The following is an 18564-nucleotide window of genomic DNA, read 5'->3' on the forward strand; positions in this document are numbered from 1 at the left end:
TCTAATCGTTGTTCCATATTCGTGTGAAATATAATTATTTTGCAGAATTTTTATTATCACAACATTGTACAATACTAGTCGAACGATGTGCAGAAAACAGATTGAAATTCCATTGATAAATTAAAAAGATACTGCATGCACAAAGTTTCCACTTTATAAAATGAACAGTCCTTAGTATGAATTTATCTTTGGAAAACATTTTTCTTGATTGTTGATTCCAAATTCTGAATATTAGCAGTTTTAACTAGTGATCCATAATATGGGCCAGGAAATGATGGTTAACCACGGTTATGGATCACTTCCACAAACTGTAGATTTCTACCATTTTAAGCATTGGATTCGACATTTTCAGGCAATAGCACTAAGGATAGAATTCATAAAACATCAAGGTTGGTAAATTTCATTTTTAACAGACACAAATGAGTGAAAAACTTGGTGTGGAGCGAAAACAGTTCATGTCTCAGTTACTAAAATGCAGTGTCGCAAAAAAAAAAAATCATCAAAAAACATAAAACTTGAGCCGAAACTTATTTAGTAATGAAATAGGCTTCCGAAAAAGCATAATTATCATGGTGGAGTAGTCATAGCAGGGTGTCTCAAAAGTGTAAACTATCTGAAAAGCGCCTTCAGGTTTTATTAAATAAACAAATTTTGTTCATCTATTTCTAATTCCTGTCTCTACTGTCCACAAAAGGGCATTTTACCCTTGTTTCCAGCTCTAACACTGCTATATATTTTGCAGTAATATGTGACGCATTGTTAGCTTTCGCCAAATCATGCAATACAAATTGTATTGATTTGAAAATCTTTTGATTTCTCACACTGATCCGTAATATGTCACAATTCTATTCTCAATATGTCACAATTTGATCCATAATATGAAAATTGAACCATAATATGGTTTTCAGAAACTGAAAGATTGCTTTATTTTTATGCAATCATAAGTATATACAGTGAGTCACAGTGAAAATCGTCCACCCTCATATTTTTCTTTCAAAGTTCTGTTATTACTATAAATAAAAAAGCTGTGGTTATCTAGTTCATACAATTATTTGCATATTTCCATTACCTCATTGTGGCACTGTTTTTATAAATATTAAAAACAAAACGGAATTAAAAAATAATAAAGTTTTTTTTTTTTTTTTTTTTTTTGTCGGTAGCGATAGGGGTAGTACTGGCACTCTTAATCTGCCCTAAGCTCCTTCCCAGCATTTGCTTTTATAAGCCTCTATTGCGTTCATCACACAGACGTTCCTAAGCAATGTTGCTCAAATGGTCACTGTGTACCCTAGCAGCAATCAGCCCTTACCGTAGTGTTGCAGTCTAGTAGTTCAGACTACTATCAAACTATGATAAGGCCTGAAATGCTACTAGAGTGATTAAAGTGAAGAACGAAATAGTTTTATTAAAGGGTCCTCATTCCCCATTTCATTTCATCACTTACTATCGTCACTTTTATTTTCGACACTATCACGTATATCACCGATTATCACTCATCAACTTTCGTAATACACTTCAGATATACTTTCCATTATATCACTTTTCACATCACACCATTTTCATATAAACTCATTGTTATTACCATTTACCATCTGTTAGCATTACTAGGTAATTAAAAGATATTCAATTGAAATGTATCATTGTTTTTGTTGCTGTAGAGTTATTACTATTCAAACTACGATTTAGCACTATGATCAAGAAAGTTACAGTAAACAAATCACTTCGATCCATTCTTTTGGACTCGCTGTCATTATTAACACTTTTATCTTGCACGTTTGAAAAACTAGGCAATAAAGTTTATATTCAGAGAAATGATTGCACAATGTATTATGGCCATTATTAAATTAGTAGAGTTCACATCATTATTATTATGTTCTTAACAAAACTATCAGAATCACTTCCACTTTCATTTTCAAATTTTCATCACCATAGATTTTATTATAAAATCACTATTAGCACCTTCACAATCACAAAATTTAATAACGACGAGTGTAACGCACAGTTCCACCAAACACTCATTCTTATGTTGCATTATAAAACGATTGATCACACGTTGGCTTCGAAACTTAACCACCATTGCTGATTAGTACAAAGGATGCTACAACTCGTGTAAACGAACTGAAACATCAACAACCAGCCCTGGTTTTTTAAGTAACTAATGAGCCCTGGCGGTCCCTCCGTTCGAAGAGGACCTGATAATATGCCGAAACATATTAACAGATCCTCCGCCTGAATGCAGCCGTTTCATGATAAATCATGAACCGTTGGAGGTGTGCCAAAGTATTAGGAAGGTGATATGTTTCACAGACGGGTATTATTATGGTGCACCTTCTACTTTGGCACCGTCAAACCCTGTGATCGTGGCCAGGGAAAACGGAATTAAAAAATAATAAAGTAAATTTAAACCGTCCACCGATATCAATTTATAGTTGATCAAAAAGAATTATCAATTTTTCAGGTGTCAACCCATAAACTAGTATCGAGTAGGTAAGCCTTTGTTGTTCAAAACTTCCCTGAGACAATTTGGCATAGATCGCACAAGTTTCTCAGTTTAAGTTTCAGCTATCTTATTCCATTCAATAGTAAGCGCACTTTTCGATGTATGTCTGCTCATTGTTTGATGTTTCCTGATTTAAACATCCAACAGATGCCACAAGGTCTCGATAACGTCGAGATTTGGAGATTGCCTCGGCAGATTGATAATTGACGGCCATTTTTTTTGACCAAGCTTTCGGTTTTGCCGCTGTTTGTTTCAGATTTTTATCCTGGTAGATGTAATGCCCATTTTTGGAAGATAAGGTAGATAGGTAAATTAAAAGCCATTTTTCACGCTAGGCTTTAGATTCTTCTTCAGTGAATCAAGATAGACGTATTGAGCCATGATCCCGTCGATAAAGTGCAAGTTACTAACATCAGATGCTGGCATGGAGCCTCAAAGCATCACAGAACTATGATAGTAGCTTAGCAGTTTCACAAAGATTTTTCATTTTCAGGTCTTCATTCGGTTTCCGCCAAACCATAACCCTGCCGTCAGATCCGAAAATATTAAACTTGCTCTCATCTATGAATAGTAAGTGCTTTTAGAAGTTGAAATCCTTTCAAACGTGTGTTTCTGTAAACTCCATACGACATTTCACGTACCGTAATCCGGGGTATCATTGATCAGCGGGGTAACATTGATCGGAATGACTTATCTCATCAAAAGTTAGTATTATCATTTATTGATGAAATATTTCCAAACCATGAATGGTGCTTCTCTTTCTTATATTCATGAGCTAATAAAAGTTCATATTTTTGCGAAAATTGCGTTTACCTTATGCGTAAATTTGTTAACTTTTCGAAATAATGATTTTACTTGGTAAAGATGACACTACCGAATATTCATGTCTCACATGAGTTCCGCAAACGATATAAGCAAGGAAAATGTAGTTCTTACTAAAAATGGTATCGCCGAAAACGATTCCGTTATCAAAACCTTCATAAGTATGCTCAATTAATCAACATTACCGAATTACTGTTAAGAATATAGAATTCCCTTAGGAAATTGCCTACCTTTAGGCGTATTCCATGGTTCGAGGTGTTTTGAATTTTAAAATAACTTAAAAAGTAAATGACTTGTAAGCGTTTGGCCTTCATATTCGGCTTCGGGAGCCATGATTTAAGTAAGTAACGACATTTTCAATATTACCGAGCATTGTTTACATAGGTGATCAATGTTACCCCATATCAGCTAAATAAAAAAATAGCCTAAAACATTTTTTTAAACATGCTTAAATCTTTCAAAACACAAAATACAGTGCATAGTCACGAGCTATAGGTGGTAGTACTAGTTTTAAAAATAAAAAATTGCGACGTTTGCAGTTTCGAACGAAATATTTAAGAAATATTCAAAAAAATGATCAATGTTACCCCGGATTACGGTACTTCGGTTATACAAACGTCTTCCGACTCGCAACTCGGCCATGAAACGTTATGTTTTCGAAGCACTCTACGCACAGTTTCTGGCTTAATTAGATACTTTTTTCTGAGATATCTGCTTTCTAAGATACTTTTTCGATTCAATTGCGAGTTTAGGTGCACTTATCTTGGGGTCAGCATTAACCTGGCGAAGAAGCTAACACTCAACTGCTTCATTGAAAATTTTCTTCAACGATGCTTTGGGTTTGTTTCTACTTTAAAGGTCAATTGTGTAGCGATTTATTATACTCTACACTGTAGTACGCCCTTTTCCAACAAATTTGGTGGTTTTAAGTTGATTTTTGCCATTTTGTGAAGTTTTATCACAAGTTTTCTTATATCTGACGATTTCGGTTTATTTCGTGCCATTTTAATGGAAATACTAATAAAACTAAATCTTTTTTGTTCTTGCATAGCAGATCGTGCTTGAATGTATGTGTGTTCGCGAGTTAAAGAAATGATATGGATGAAAACTGTATAATATTACACCAAAAATCATGCATAATGGCAGAGTGGACGATTTTCACTGTGACCTTGTTATTGAATATTTTTACAAATTTAGAGCTTAATTTATTCTTTTAATATTCAATGACTTGAATTGCATACAATTATCAACACCCTTGCCAAACCAACGTAATGAGCCATTGAATTTGAATTCTGGTTTTATACATGAATAGTACGAATTACTTTTCTGGTAATGTTCGAGGTGGACGATTTTCTCTGTGACTCACTGTAGTAAACTAAAAATAGTTTACTAAACGAAGTTCCAATTTGAAACGATTCAATTTGCACTTTTACATTACAAGTTTATGTTTTCTATGTTGTTTTATTGAATTTTTGACGTTAACTACGTCTTACGGCAAAATACTGGGTGTCAATTGAAAATCTAAAATGTTGCGACCGTCACGAAATTATGTAAGATTTTGAATGGTAATAACTCAGCCATTTATCGGTAGATTATTTATCCCAAACCCACCAATCGGTCGGAGATTTATACAACATTTTACTCAAATGGAGAAAACTTTGATTTTTGACGATAGACTGTCGAAAATTGGGAAAATGTCGACCCCTTTGTTACGCAACCAAACTCATTCATATTGTATTCCACGATTCTTTTGGGTTGGGAAGCGCACTATAAAGGAGACCATTTTCAGCTTCTTCGCTCATTCTTCTTTTGACAACTACATCTTACGGCAATATACTGGGTTTCAATTGAAAATCTAAAATGTTGGGACCGTCACGATATTATATTAGAGTTTAAACTAAAGGAAGGCTGCAACTATGAAAATCGACTAAAAGTCAAATGCAAAAAATCACTTGGCGTAGTTAACGTCATGCGGTCGTGTCTTGTATACAACCCCCTCTGATTTTTTAGGTTGGACTCAACACTATTTGATCCATAATTGTGGGGTCATGGTACATTCTCAAGCGTTTAGATGCGAAGTCTTCCTCACAGGTTTCAGGAGCTTCGCATGATCCCAGTCCACTGAATAATTGAATTCCATCGACTGTACTGCAACGCTTGTCTCATTTGTTCTACCGATATCAGCCTATTTTTCTATAAAAACTATAAAATTGTAGTAGAAATTTGATGACCACACTACAATATGAGCTAACTTTTTGCGATTCCAATAGACATAATCACAATTTACAAAAGTTGCAATGTCTATATTTTGCAAAGGCACTGCAAAATAAAAACTTTTTAGCTTATGTGCAATTGAAATTATGTAATTCAAAAACATTGAATGAGTCTGTCTAATCGATTTGTATGTAACATCCGTTGCATGATTTGGCAAATCCACGATTTTCGTGACCGTTTTTCAATCACTCGCGATTTTCGCGTCTGGCGACACAAATTTGCTACAAATCCGCGAAATTCGCGACTGTTGCATCAGCCTTGTATGTCTGTTTGTCTGTGTGTATGTTAAAATGGATCATTAAAATAATTAAAACGGCCGCTATGGAACGCATAGATAGCGCCACCGTAGCCTTGTGTGTTTGACAGAACAGCAATGCTGTCACAATGTTAAATCCCATATACAGTGGCGCCTTTGTTTTGATGCGGTGAGCACTGGCAAAAACTACCTTCAATGATCCATAGGCCTTTTCATGTGACAGATCCGTCTATGCATTTGTTTACATCGGTGGAGGACCGGTGCTAACACGGGCCTGTCATTTTCATAGAAGAACTGTCAAAGTGCTTCTAGATCAGCTGGTTTGAGATGTCATGTGAATGGGCCTATTATATCAAACAGATATCGCACAGTCGCACAACGCAAACCGGACACGATTGATCCTGATTCCGTCGCTAACTATCGTTTGGTATGCGTCTTATGTTAATTTTAGGAACTACCTTCTCCAGTATTATCGTTTACCCATTGCCTGGACGAGAAGACTGGGACACTAAATATTATGTTTTGTATCACTTTCACCTACAACTACAGTATTTCTTGTAATATTCAACTAATTATTTTCTTTGCCGTACTGCACTGTGTTTTATTTTCTCGATTTCATGCGCTTTTTGAATAGCGCCTAAACCGTTTATTTTAGCGATATAGTTTGTTCGGAGAAGTTTCTTGGTGTATTTAAGCGCATCTTTTGATGCAAAAAGTTTTGTTATCAATCCACCTAGCAGTGAGATAGAAAAACTAATTTTTCAAAACATTTAGATAGACATATGGTGTCTTCGACAAAGTTGTAGAATTGGCAATTTGAAACAACTTTGTCGAAGACACGATTTTTCTATCTCTTATACTTTTTGAGATACATGCCGTTGTATGTGAATGGCCCCTAAAAATCATACTTTTTATCATACCTTTTTTTCAAGATTTTTAACATTTTTTGTGTCTTCTACAAAGTTGTTTGTCATGAAAAAACCCGTGTTTTTGCATAACACATCATTATCCTATCTTTTGAAGTAACAAAGTTATTCATGAATTACTCTTTTTTTAAGGGGTATTTTAGGCCCCTATAACTGGCTTCGGCGCAAAATGGCGCAGACAACTCTTACAAATCATGGAAGTATCATATCTCCCCTTTTGGCAGTTGATAAAAACTTTTGTCTATAAGCGTCTTCGCATGGGTTTTGACTATCAAACAAATAAGCCTTGTTAAAACGAATTCGACTGATAATTCTTTCACTTTAAGAGATAGAGAGGTGCGATGTTCAGCAAAAACACGAGTTTTAGGATGTTTAACAACTTTGTAGAAGACATGAAAAATGTTAAAAATTTAAGTAAAAAGTAACGAACAAAAATGAATTTAAACGAGTTTTTTCATACAAATTCGTTACTTTATGTTAAAAATTCGTAACTCTTACAAGATTTTTAACATTTTTCATGTCTTTTACAAAGTTGTTAAACATCTTGAAACGCATGTTTTTGCTGAACATCGCACCTCTCTATCTCTTAAAGTGAAAGAATTATCAGTCGAATTCGTTTTAACAAGGCTTATTTGTTTGATAGTCAAAACCCATGCAAAGACGCTTATAGACAAAAGATTTTATCAACTGCCAAAAGGAGAGATATGGTACTTCCATGATTTGTAAGAGTTGTCTGCGCCATTTTGTGCCGAAGCCAGTTATAGGGGCCTAAACTACCCCTTGAAAAATGAGTAATTCATGAATTACTTTGTTACTTCAAAAGATAGGGTGATTATATGTCCAGCAAAAACACGGGTTTTTTCATGACAAACAACTTTGTAGAAGACACAAAAAAATGTTAAAAATCTTGGAAAAAAGTTATGATAAAAAGTATGATTTTTAGGGGTCATTCACATACAACGGCATGTATCTCAAAAAGTATAAGAGATAGAAAAATCGTGTCTTCGACAAAGTTGTTTCAAATTGCCAATTCTGCCGAAGACACCATATGTCTATCTAAATGTTTTGAAAAATTAGTTTTTCTATCTCACTGCTAGGTGGATTCATTACAAAACTTTTTGCATCAAAAGATGCGCTTAAATACACCAAGAAACTTCTCCGAACAAACTATATCGCTAAAATAAACGGTTTAGGCGCTATTCAAAAAGCGCATGAAATCGAGAAAATAAAACACGGTGTACTGTTTAGTTAATTGCCTTAAATATTTAATGGAAACATGCACCCAGAAACTTACCGAAAACGCGACTCGTTGTCCGCAGCCCGCCGGAGTAGTCCTCCTCCTCGCTGTCGTTGATAATCACCGGCGAAATGTACACCGAACTCCGATTGGACCCAGGAGAAATTGATTTGTTATGACTGGCGCTGCTACTGCTGTTGTTGTTATTATTCCTCAGCGGACTGCTGCTGGTGGTTGATATGGTAGTGGTGTTCCGTCTGCTGGCAGGTCTCGCCGCGGGAGGTGGCATCGTAGACCGCGTACCACTACTACTGGCCCCCGCCCCCGCCGCAGTCGATCTCCGTCCACTTTTCGCCGAACGCTTATCTCCATCGGATTCCTCCCCGGAGGAATATCGCGTCGCAAAGCTCGTCTCCCGTCTCAGTTTGCCCTTCTCGTTTTCCATGTGATTGCGTAGCTTTTTGATCAACAGCTTCCGAGTGTTGCTGGTTATGGGCAGATTCTGGAAGCCGTACTGAATCAGACGATGCCGCAGCTCGTCGTCCGTCAGCAGGTCCAGATTGTCCATCCGGCTGCTCATCTTAGGGCCAAGCTCCTCCTCCGTCCGGAATGGACGCCGTGTTGTTTACCCCTAAGGTTGTTTTCGGTTGATCCAGGTTTCACCAAACACACGAACCGAACCAAGAAATCTCGATTACTTTTTCAAATCGACGTAAGTAACTTTTATACGGTTTTGAGCAAATTAATTAGGAAAAATCACAATCTATCTTCTAAAACTGTTTTAAAATGAATCACCTTTTTAACATTTTTTTTGCCGTGTACTTCGCTCAAATTTTGCATACACTCAGCTCACGTTAAAAAACTAGGTAGTTTCTATTATTTCCCACAAAAATAATTATAAGAAAATGATAAGCCGTTTCATTTAGTTACTTTCGACGTTTTTCTACCAGTGTAAAATCGGCTCAAGTAGTGTTTTGTTTTGATTCGTGGTTAAGTCACTTTGTCTCTCCATACAGCGGGGCGGCGAAAGTAGTGGTTAGGTTGTGAAAGTTGAAAATGTTACTTTCGTCGTTTTGTAAATCCGGAAATTAAACGTTCTAAAAGTGAAAAGTTGAGTTGGTACAGAGCGGTACGTGTAGAATTCCGCCTGCTTAACACGTAGGATCGATAAAGTAAGTTTGTATACTTTTTTTATTTGAGTCTGTATGAATAAGTTTTCGAGAAATCTTTTTCTGTCGATGATTCAAGAGAAAATTTTAACCAAACACACAATCACACAAAATATTCTGCTGCTTCGGACTTCGGAATCGCAGCGGCGGCTTCCTCTCTTCTACTCTGGCTGTGGTGGCGCTTAATGCTGTCTGTCGTGTTAAAGATAGAAGCGGGCGCGGGCAGTGTTTATTTGCATCCCGTTAGTTCCCACGCACACGGCGCCGGCTTCGGCTAGCGGGAACCAGGGGTGCCAGGAAAGTATATTTTCGAGAAAACAAAATGTCTTCGAAAATAATGTAAATTTAGTTTTTGCAAATTGCTCACCGTGCACGAAGACGGAATTCAACTCAATTTTGGTTTGTTTCAACGCAATTCCGTAGGTAGTTGAGCCCAATAACTCAATTTTGGCTAAATTTCCAAGGCTAAGTAGATTGGCTTTAATTCAATTAGAAAAATATACTCAATTTTGGGTTGATTTAACGCAAAATTGAGTTCTTTTCACCCCAACATAAGAAGAAATGCATTTACCCAAATTTGGCTTATTGGGCCAAAGTACCCCCATTGGGTAGATGCAGCTCTCTCTATTTTTGACAACATTCGTGTGGGAGAAAGAGAAAACCGAGAGATTTTGGGTTGAAACTATGATCGATATACTTAATTTTGGGTAAAGTAAACTCAAAAATTAGGTAAAAAAATTTTTCCGTGTGGGGTGTTTTATGTACCTATTTTGGACAGAGCGACGCGTATATACAGTATTGGACAAAACATTTGCAACTTTTTCGATTTTCCATACAAAATGATCAACTTTAGAGAGTTATATCTGGATCATTTATGAATCTATTTGAATGAAATTTTCAGTTCTTCAGAAATAACTTGAATTTCAACATATGTTTTTGAATGATTTTTCCAGTCACAAGTTCATAAGCAGTAACAATTTTACCTCAGGGAATTTTTCTGACGATTTTTTATAATTGAAATATTGCGATTTTTTTCACCACTTAGACTTTAGTGATCTGAATTTCGTCTTTCTCAGATTTCGCCTTCAATTTCGCTGCCCCTTTTCGATCACCGCCGCCCATGTAATTACCCTGATGTTCATGACAGTTTTTTTCGGCCGGCTCAGTGTTTACCATTTTCTCTTTGTTCTCGACTCACCAGCTGATCCTGTTTACACAACAAAACCAGCTGGCCTTCCGATGTTTACAGTCATCGTCATTGTTCTCATGCTTCAGCTGGTCATGTTTTCGTGTCAAAACCAGCTGGTAGTGATTGCAATCAAGGATGAAAGGTGAATGGTGTTTGGAAATGTACCATCAGTACATTATTGGCGGCTTCTAAATTTCGTCATGAAAGTCTAATCATTCGTGAAAATTACAATATCTGAACAAATTGAAATTTCATGGTATGTTCAACGAAGTTGTAGATATTGACGAGACGAACAAGCTTGCTGAACACAATTTTGCGTAAAGCAATTAGATTTTGAGAAGAAACAATTTTGAATTTTTCGTAGAAAATTTCACTTTAGTTAAATTGTTAACTCGCGAATGGAATAAAAAATAAATTCGGAAATATATGTTAAAATTCATGTTATGTCTGATGTCCTGTGAAAATTTCATTCGACTCGGTCCAAAAATAACTGAGATCTAGCTTACACACTTAAATCAGAATGCCGATCTCAGCTGTGCAAATTTCGGTTAAAGTTCATTTGCTGACATCTCAGCAAAAGTGACGTTTGATGTCAGCGGCATCCACAGGTGCTGCTATGAACAAACTTGATTTTTTGCTCACGTATCAGTTAAAATTCAGTTGCTGACCGCTCGGCTGTGCGGATCTCGGCAAAAGAATGAAAATTAGCCGAGCTCAACTGAGTGTGTACCAAAATTGGTCACTTTGTATGGAAAATTGAAAAAGTTGCAAATGTTTTGTCCAATATTGAATTTGGCCACCTCCATTTGATTTTGCTGTAAATAGCCAAATTATATACGCGTAATGGTCTGTCCAAAATACTTTGATCACCCAACCGGGTTGAAAAGCAACGGGGTATGCTTTGACCGATTTTAATCTGATCACTTTTTAATTTGGCCTTTGCCAATTTGATTTGCACATCGTTCAAATTGAAAATGGTTGAACCAGTTGAAGCTCATGGAACGCTATGAAGTGAAATGGATCGTTGTGAAACGGGACGCAGAAAATAAACTAGCTAACGAAGTAACCAGAAACATGTTTTTGCGTTGTGTGTAGGGTAACTATAACTTTAAATTAAAAATGGACCCCGTTGATGTGCATGACGGTATCTTCAAATTAGCATTTATGGGTGCATGGTAGTCGACTGTTTTTCTTCACGCCAATCTGTCATGAAACGACCTACTTTCCTGCCCTGAATTATGTAGTGTTGTACGTCATTACCTGAGGGTTGCGGTCTCGAACATATTGGTCATTCAATTTGAACACATTTTTTCCACAAGTGATAACGCTTGTATCGTAGGGAACCATTTTCAACGCGCACACTTAACATGCTTCACACTGAGTGTCTACAATTTGATGAGGGCATAATGTCTAATGATTCAGCTGAAACAGATAGTTTCTTACCGTATGCTAGTATAAATATATTTCACAAAAGTTCTGAAAACATTACGCATCAATAAGAGCAAGTTAAACGTTTCATCAACAGTTGATTATTTCTGTGTCACATAAAATGTACAACATTTTTTAGCTTGACGAAATAATGACCGCACACTTCTAGGCATACTTGGATCATTTTGATGAAAAATTTGAGCTTGACAGCAGCAGCCTGGCTGCTTGTTGATATCCACCCAGGTCAGTACGTAGCTGGAATCAGTTGCGTAATGGTTATGACGCAATTGTTTTGAGTTGCGTTCAATCATTACACAACAAATTTAGAAAAAAAAACAGAATGATGTTGAATGCATCTCGACAATTTTTTTTTTTTTTTTTAAATCAATTTTTTTTTGTGCGGAGCTACCTCGAGCGCTTGATCTGAATCACAGGACTGAATCGGACAACGTCCATAAACATCCTTGCTGTTCTGTCAAACACACAAGGCTACGGTGGCGCTATTTATGCTTTCCATAGCGGCCGTTTTGGTTATTTTAATGATCTATTGGGATCATTGAAACAACCTAAAGTTGAGCTGACTCCCGTCTCCATGTTACCAATGGCTTTAAGGGCGTTATCCAAAATAGCAAGATTTCTCGTAGAACTTGAGATCTTGCTCTAAAAGCTATTGGCAACCGAGTGTGTAGCTCGTTTTTTATAAGCTTGCCAACATATTACAATTGCTATTAAAATGCTACGTAACTTAGCTTAATATTAACTAATATTTTTGTTGATACCCTGGCAACACTTTCGCGAGTTTACACGAAGGAGCGCACCAACACCACCACAGATATTTACACGACTGTTCACGTTATGATCGCGGTATTTTTTTTTTCTCTCCAGCAACATTGCTGCTCTCTCGTATCTTCGCACACAAACAAAGTCACCGACCGCAAATCCGTCCATTCCACCAAAAAAGGGGATCAACTTACGGGAAGAAAACAGCAATTTTTCACCTATTTCCACGGGTTTTCATATCGAAAATCAAACTGAAACGATGCCTCACTTTCCCAACGGTAACGGAACATAGGGTTTTTCCACTTTGGGTACCGATTTCGTAGGTAAATTCACGAAAATTTTTAGCAACAAAACACTCGCCGCGCGACTTGCCGAAGTGAAAAAATATTCTGCCTCGCTCGGGCCAACTGTCAAACGGCGTCGATCAAACGGGACGGGGGACAAACCACTCGGAGATGGGACACTCGGGAAGTGGAACGAAATATTTCACATGCATTGAATACACGCAAAAATGTTACAACCCAAAAAAAATAGTTAAAAAACATCAAGCGTGTGCTAGAATAGAGGCATAAGTAACATGATGAATTTTTCTTAATTGATCCTCTTGATTTTCTCGAGTTCATCCCTTGGTATGGACCAATGCACGAGTTCACTAATTTGACGTTTGAGCGGTGCCGAATTCACTGGTTGCTATGGTCACATAAATAACACACGCAGCGAACTGGAATGGACCAATGCACGAGTTCAGTCGTTGACATTTGAGCGGTGCCATGTTATTTACGTTACCATGGTTGCTAGTGAATACGGCACCGCTCAAATGTCAAATTAGTGAACTCGTGCAAAGGTCCATTGATCCATGCACGAGTTCACTAATTTGACGTTTAAGCGGTCCCGAATTCACTCGTTGCTATGGTCACATAAATAACACGGCACCGCTAAAACGTCAAATAATGAACCCGTGCATAGGTCCATATCGAAAGGCAAAATGTCCTTATGAAAGATGGAACGATTATCGCAATACGAACGCTTTATGTATCGTTTTAGCATCACTCCACACCAAGGCGTCGATAGGCGCGGGATGTACGCACGAGGCTATCGATCGCAAGGTCCTTGGTTCGATTCCAGGTTGCCGCGAAAACTATTTTTGTTTTCAAATTTCGGTTTCATAAGGCAAATTTATGAATTTCAAACCGATTCCTTGTGGCGAATTTTCATAAGGGGTTCAGATTAAAAATGGTTCAAACGTCATTTAGCTCATGAAACACAGTGAAGTGAGATGGAACGCTGAGGAACGCAACGCAGAATCAAAACAAAACAGCGAAAGAAGTAACCAGAAACACGTTTCCAGGGTGACTAGATGTTCAAATTAAAAATGAACCCCGATGGTTTGCATGAGGTACCGTTCAAATTAGCGGGGGTGCACGGTACCGAAAAGCTAAACATTACATATACTTTGCAATTGGATTAAATGGACAAATTGATGTGAAGTTTTGCGAAAAAGTTGGAAGTTGGATCATTATTATTGTATTTTATTATTCGAAACAAACACAAAAACTCATTGGTCTCAACACCTACACCGGTCTAACAACTGGACACTGCCCCAGCAGATACCACTTACAAAAGATTGGAGCCATCCACAACCCAAATTGCCGTTTCTATAGTGAAACGTGCGAAATCTCTCAACACCGTCTCTGCTCCTGCTGTGCACATATACAACGAAGGTCCAAAATATTTGTCAAGCCCTTTTTAGAGCCGGCTGAAATTTGGAACGCATCCCCCAGGGAAGTGGTCGGCTTTATCAGGCTGATCGTACCAGATTGGGGAATTCACAATGCTACAACTTAGGACTTCTGCCCATCAATGGCAGATGGCTAATTGTTTAGTCACCGCGCAAAGTATTCCGGTGGCGTTCTCGCCACTGAGGGTCTTTGTAAAATCAAAAGAGTATATTGTACTATGCAAGATAAATCCACGTAATGCGATTATCTGAAAATGTCGATATGCCGTCGCAGTGATAATAAAAATCACCAAATGTTTCAGATTTAGCAAATTTGAAACATTTGCGTCCTTGAAGAACGAATAAATAAATATCGTGTGGCAGGTACGATTATACTCTATGCCCAGGGAAATCAAGGAAATTTCCATTACGAAAAGATCCTGGACCGACCGGGATTCGAACCCAGACACCTTCAGCATGGCTTTGCTTTGTAGCCGCGGACTCTAACCACTCGGCTAAGGAAGGCCCTTTAAGCTGCAGGGTATTTCCTAGTTATTTAGGACTTAATGTCAGAAAGAAGACGAAAGTTAATCAAACTATCAAAAAGTTATGTCAATCTCTCATTACTTTTTTCCGTGCTCTGTCACGTTTTTTTCCGATGCCCAACACTTGAAACAATCAATAGATAAAACTAATAACAATGGAAGTGCCAATATACTTCCACCGTTATTATTTTATTCACTTCATTATATTTTTTTAACAGGAACTAGTATCCACAATTGATTTTCGATACATAACTGATGCTATTACACCGGAGGAAGTGATAGACATATTACGGAAAAATAAAACGTTACGCAAAACCAAGACCGAAGATCTGATCGAAAATGGCTATCCTGCTTATACAACTCAAGTTGGTATGTTCTGTTGTACAAACCATTATTCTATCCAAAAGTTTTCATTCAATATTGTATTTCGATATCACACAGGTTGGCTGGGTTACAGTGATGATCTGATTCGATCATTGTGCAAGAAATATCTCCGGGCAGGATTCACAGCGTTCAAAATCAAGGTTGGTCAAGACCTGGAAAACGACATCAAACGGTGCAAGTTGGTGAGAGAGGAGATTGGTTGGGATAATAAGTTGGTAAGTATGGTTGCGTACTTTGTAGTAAAGCACTCTTTCAAAATATCTACCAACGATGCAGATGGTCGATGCCAACCAAATATGGGACGTGAACACTGCTATCGAATGGATGGAAAAGCTAAAGGATTTCCAACTGTTGTGGATAGAGGAGCCCACTTCCCCAGATGATGTTTTGGGACACAAGAAAATAGCGGAAGCTTTGAAGTAATGAAAATAATGCGTCATTTTGTGGCTTTGGAAAAATGCTTCAATTTATTTTTTTTTTTTTTTATAGAAAATACAATATTGGAGTAGCTACAGGAGAAATGTGTTGTAATCGGGTTTTGTTCAAACAGTTTTTACAAGCAAATGCATTGGAGTTCTGCCAGATTGATTCCGCTCGGATTGGTGGCGTTAACGAAATTTTGTCAGTTTATCTAATGGCTAAAAAGTTTGGCGGTATGCTTCTTATAACCACATAATGATTTTGCACCTTTAGCTTCCATTTCTTTCAACAGTGAAAGTTTGCCCCCACGCAGGTGGCGTTGGTTTATGTGAGATGGTACAGCATCTTCAGATGTGGGACTACACGTCTGTGTCATGCAGCAAACAGGAGCGTATGGTGGAGTTCGTCGATCAGCAACATGAGCAATTTCTACATCCTGCGGTCATCAATGAAAATGCATGCTATGCAGCTCCGACTGCTCCCGGGTACTCCACCGAGCTGAAGCCGGAGGCTGTTTCAATGTTTGAGTATCCAGGTGGATCCGAGTGGCAGAGAATGTTTGCTGAAGAAATTTTCAAAAATGAATGAGATATTTCAAATATTTGTGTTTTTTTTTTATACATTCATTTGGTTATCATTCGAAAATTTCATAACGCTGAAGGGGGTGGAAGAGTGTCATTTAGATGAAGAATATTCTCGGAAAATACATTAGGAAAGGGGAAGCGTGTAGATTATTTTCAGCGTTATGAAATTTGTGAATTAATCCTCAAGATTCACTCACAAATTTCATAACACCAAATATCGCCTGTTTTGACATCGACTTTTTCCAATGCAACGCATTGGGTTCATTCATTTATTTCATAACGCTGAAAATGGCAATTTTTCACACTCATTCCTTCGTAACGCATTTTGTATGAATATTCTATAAATTTTGTATGAGGCGTAACATCGTAAGGACACCCACCCACCCCCTTCAGCGTTATGAAATTTGTGAATAATCCCATTTTGCATTAAAATTCTATGCACGCAGAAAATTCTTGCATGATTGACATAACTTTTCCGATAGTTGCTTTAACATGCCAGGATACAGTTGTTACAAGCATATTATCGGTGCTTCTAAACTGACAGTATGGTTTGCCCAATCGCTTTTGCGTTTGTTTCTGTCTTCCATCACATGATTATTTCAATTATATTATTGTTGAATTAGCTTTCCGCACATTTCTACCTTGAAACGTTATGAGCTGTACCGCTAAAAACCGCTGTTTACCAACAAGTGATGTTGGAATAGATAATAAGTTAACGCGCTCTCACTCTCAAGATAGTGGTTTGAATTCCTGCTCCAATTTTTATTTACATTTTGTCACATTTTTGCAATGTCGATAAAGAAGATTCGTGCCGGTTTTGACAACACAACATCAACAATAATACGATTGTCATGATTGTATATTAATATTGAGTCAATCATATCTATGGTTGATTCAATTATTTTGTGTAGTTGAACCAATCATACCAAATAGTTAAACCAACCATAGATATTGTTGAATCAATTTTAATGTATGGTTGACTAAAATCCAATGTCAAATATGATTGATCTACCAGCAAATATGATTGACTGGACAATTCTTTTTTCTCCGTGTGTATCAATAACTTTTGAGCTGTAATATTTCGACGACACTTATTCCTTTCAGCTTTATGAAATTTATGAATGAGCCTTTATAGTTGGTATAGGATAAAAATAGTGGTTAGATTAACAACAATAATTTACAAATGAAGTTACATTATTACGACATATAAAATTCGCATTATTTCACTTCTGAATTTTGATGTCAATGGGGTCATGCACAAATTACGTCACGCTCCAAGGGGGGACGGGGTCGAGCCAAGCGTGAAAAGCCTTACAACATTTTCGGAGGACTGAAACAAAAAGTTGGACAAAGGGGGGTGGGGGGATTCGAAAAAGTTGAAATTTAGCGTGACATAATTTGTGTTCCATCCCCAATAAATAATATAAAATTGATATTGCGATATCTACACTCAGAAACACGGGTAGTCACAGAATGACTAAATTTTAGTAAATTATGACTATTTTCTATCTGCTTCTCTTTCATCCTGCAGGGAATTTTATTCCTATTTGTCAATTCACCTGGGTTAAAGCATTGCTAAGCTTCAACCCAGTCGAAATAACAGTTAGTGTAAAAAATCACAATAGAATAAAAGAGAGGCGGATAGAAAATAGTCATTAATGCATAAACTTTAGTACTTCTGTGACTATTTTAATTTCTGAGTGTACTTAAACTTAGTCGATTAGCATAAAATTTTAGGACTTTAGCCTGGTTTGCTACTGAGAAGGAATCGCTAAAGAAATTTCTCGTCGATTCCTTGCAGAAATTTTCTACAGCGACTCCCATTTGAACTGACATTTCTTTTCAACTGCGTACTGCGATCAGAAAAAGGCGCATTCTTGAGTGATTCGAGTGATTCCTTGCAGAAGTTTCCAATGCATCATTGCCTGGGGAAGATAGGCCGAGAAATTACTTGTCAGCAGCGAATCGGGCTTACACTGTAAGATCAAAGTACCCTTTAAAGGGTAAAAAAGTACCCTCTTTGAGAGAAACTAGTTTAACTCATAAAAAGAGTAAATGGCTTGTACTCTCTAATGGGTACCCGAATAAAAAATACAATACAAAAACAATATAACGTATTACAACAGTACCATTCAATATATTGGAAATACAATACAGTATATGTAAAATGACAATACAATTACAGTACAATATATTGTTTTGAACAGTTCACTGTATGGTATATGAGATTTTTGCAATATAATGTATGGGTGGTTAAGTATCGTAACAATACAAATATACATATTTACTCATACAAACATTTTGAAAATACAATACGATATACCCGCATAGAA

The 18564-nt window shown here is 37.1% G+C and overlaps 2 protein-coding genes across 3 annotated transcripts in view; one reads left to right on the forward strand and one right to left on the reverse strand.

Annotated features, from left to right (window-relative positions):
• The window catches only part of LOC5570540 (inner nuclear membrane protein Man1), a 29821-nt gene extending 16847 nt beyond the window's left edge, over nt 1-12974 (reverse strand). Inside the window, exons 1-2 of one of the 2 annotated variants that reach the window (XM_021840770.1) lie at nt 12776-12974; nt 8073-8646 (exon numbers count right to left, since the gene is read on the reverse strand). In XM_021840770.1, the coding sequence (XP_021696462.1) occupies nt 8073-8595 (523 nt within the window). In that variant the 5' untranslated portion in view covers nt 8596-8646; nt 12776-12974. Of the gene's footprint in view, nt 1-8072; nt 8705-12775 lie in introns of those variants that run through there. The other variant, XM_001659125.2, reaches the window with a different exon arrangement.
• Nucleotides 1-16381, forward strand: part of LOC5570500 (mitochondrial enolase superfamily member 1) — a 46438-nt gene extending 30057 nt beyond the window's left edge. The window contains exons 5-9 of the mRNA XM_001659126.2: nt 15062-15212; nt 15285-15442; nt 15504-15646; nt 15717-15880; nt 15940-16381. Coding sequence (XP_001659176.1) covers nt 15062-15212; nt 15285-15442; nt 15504-15646; nt 15717-15880; nt 15940-16235 — 912 coding nt within the window. The 3' untranslated portion in view covers nt 16236-16381. The remainder of the gene's footprint in view (nt 1-15061; nt 15213-15284; nt 15443-15503; nt 15647-15716; nt 15881-15939) is intronic.
• The last annotated feature ends 2183 nt before the right edge of the window (nt 16382-18564 follow it).

Source organism: Aedes aegypti, chromosome 2 (genome assembly GCF_002204515.2).
Source record: "Aedes aegypti strain LVP_AGWG chromosome 2, AaegL5.0 Primary Assembly, whole genome shotgun sequence".
In the NCBI taxonomy this organism is placed as follows: domain Eukaryota; kingdom Metazoa; phylum Arthropoda; class Insecta; order Diptera; family Culicidae; genus Aedes; species Aedes aegypti.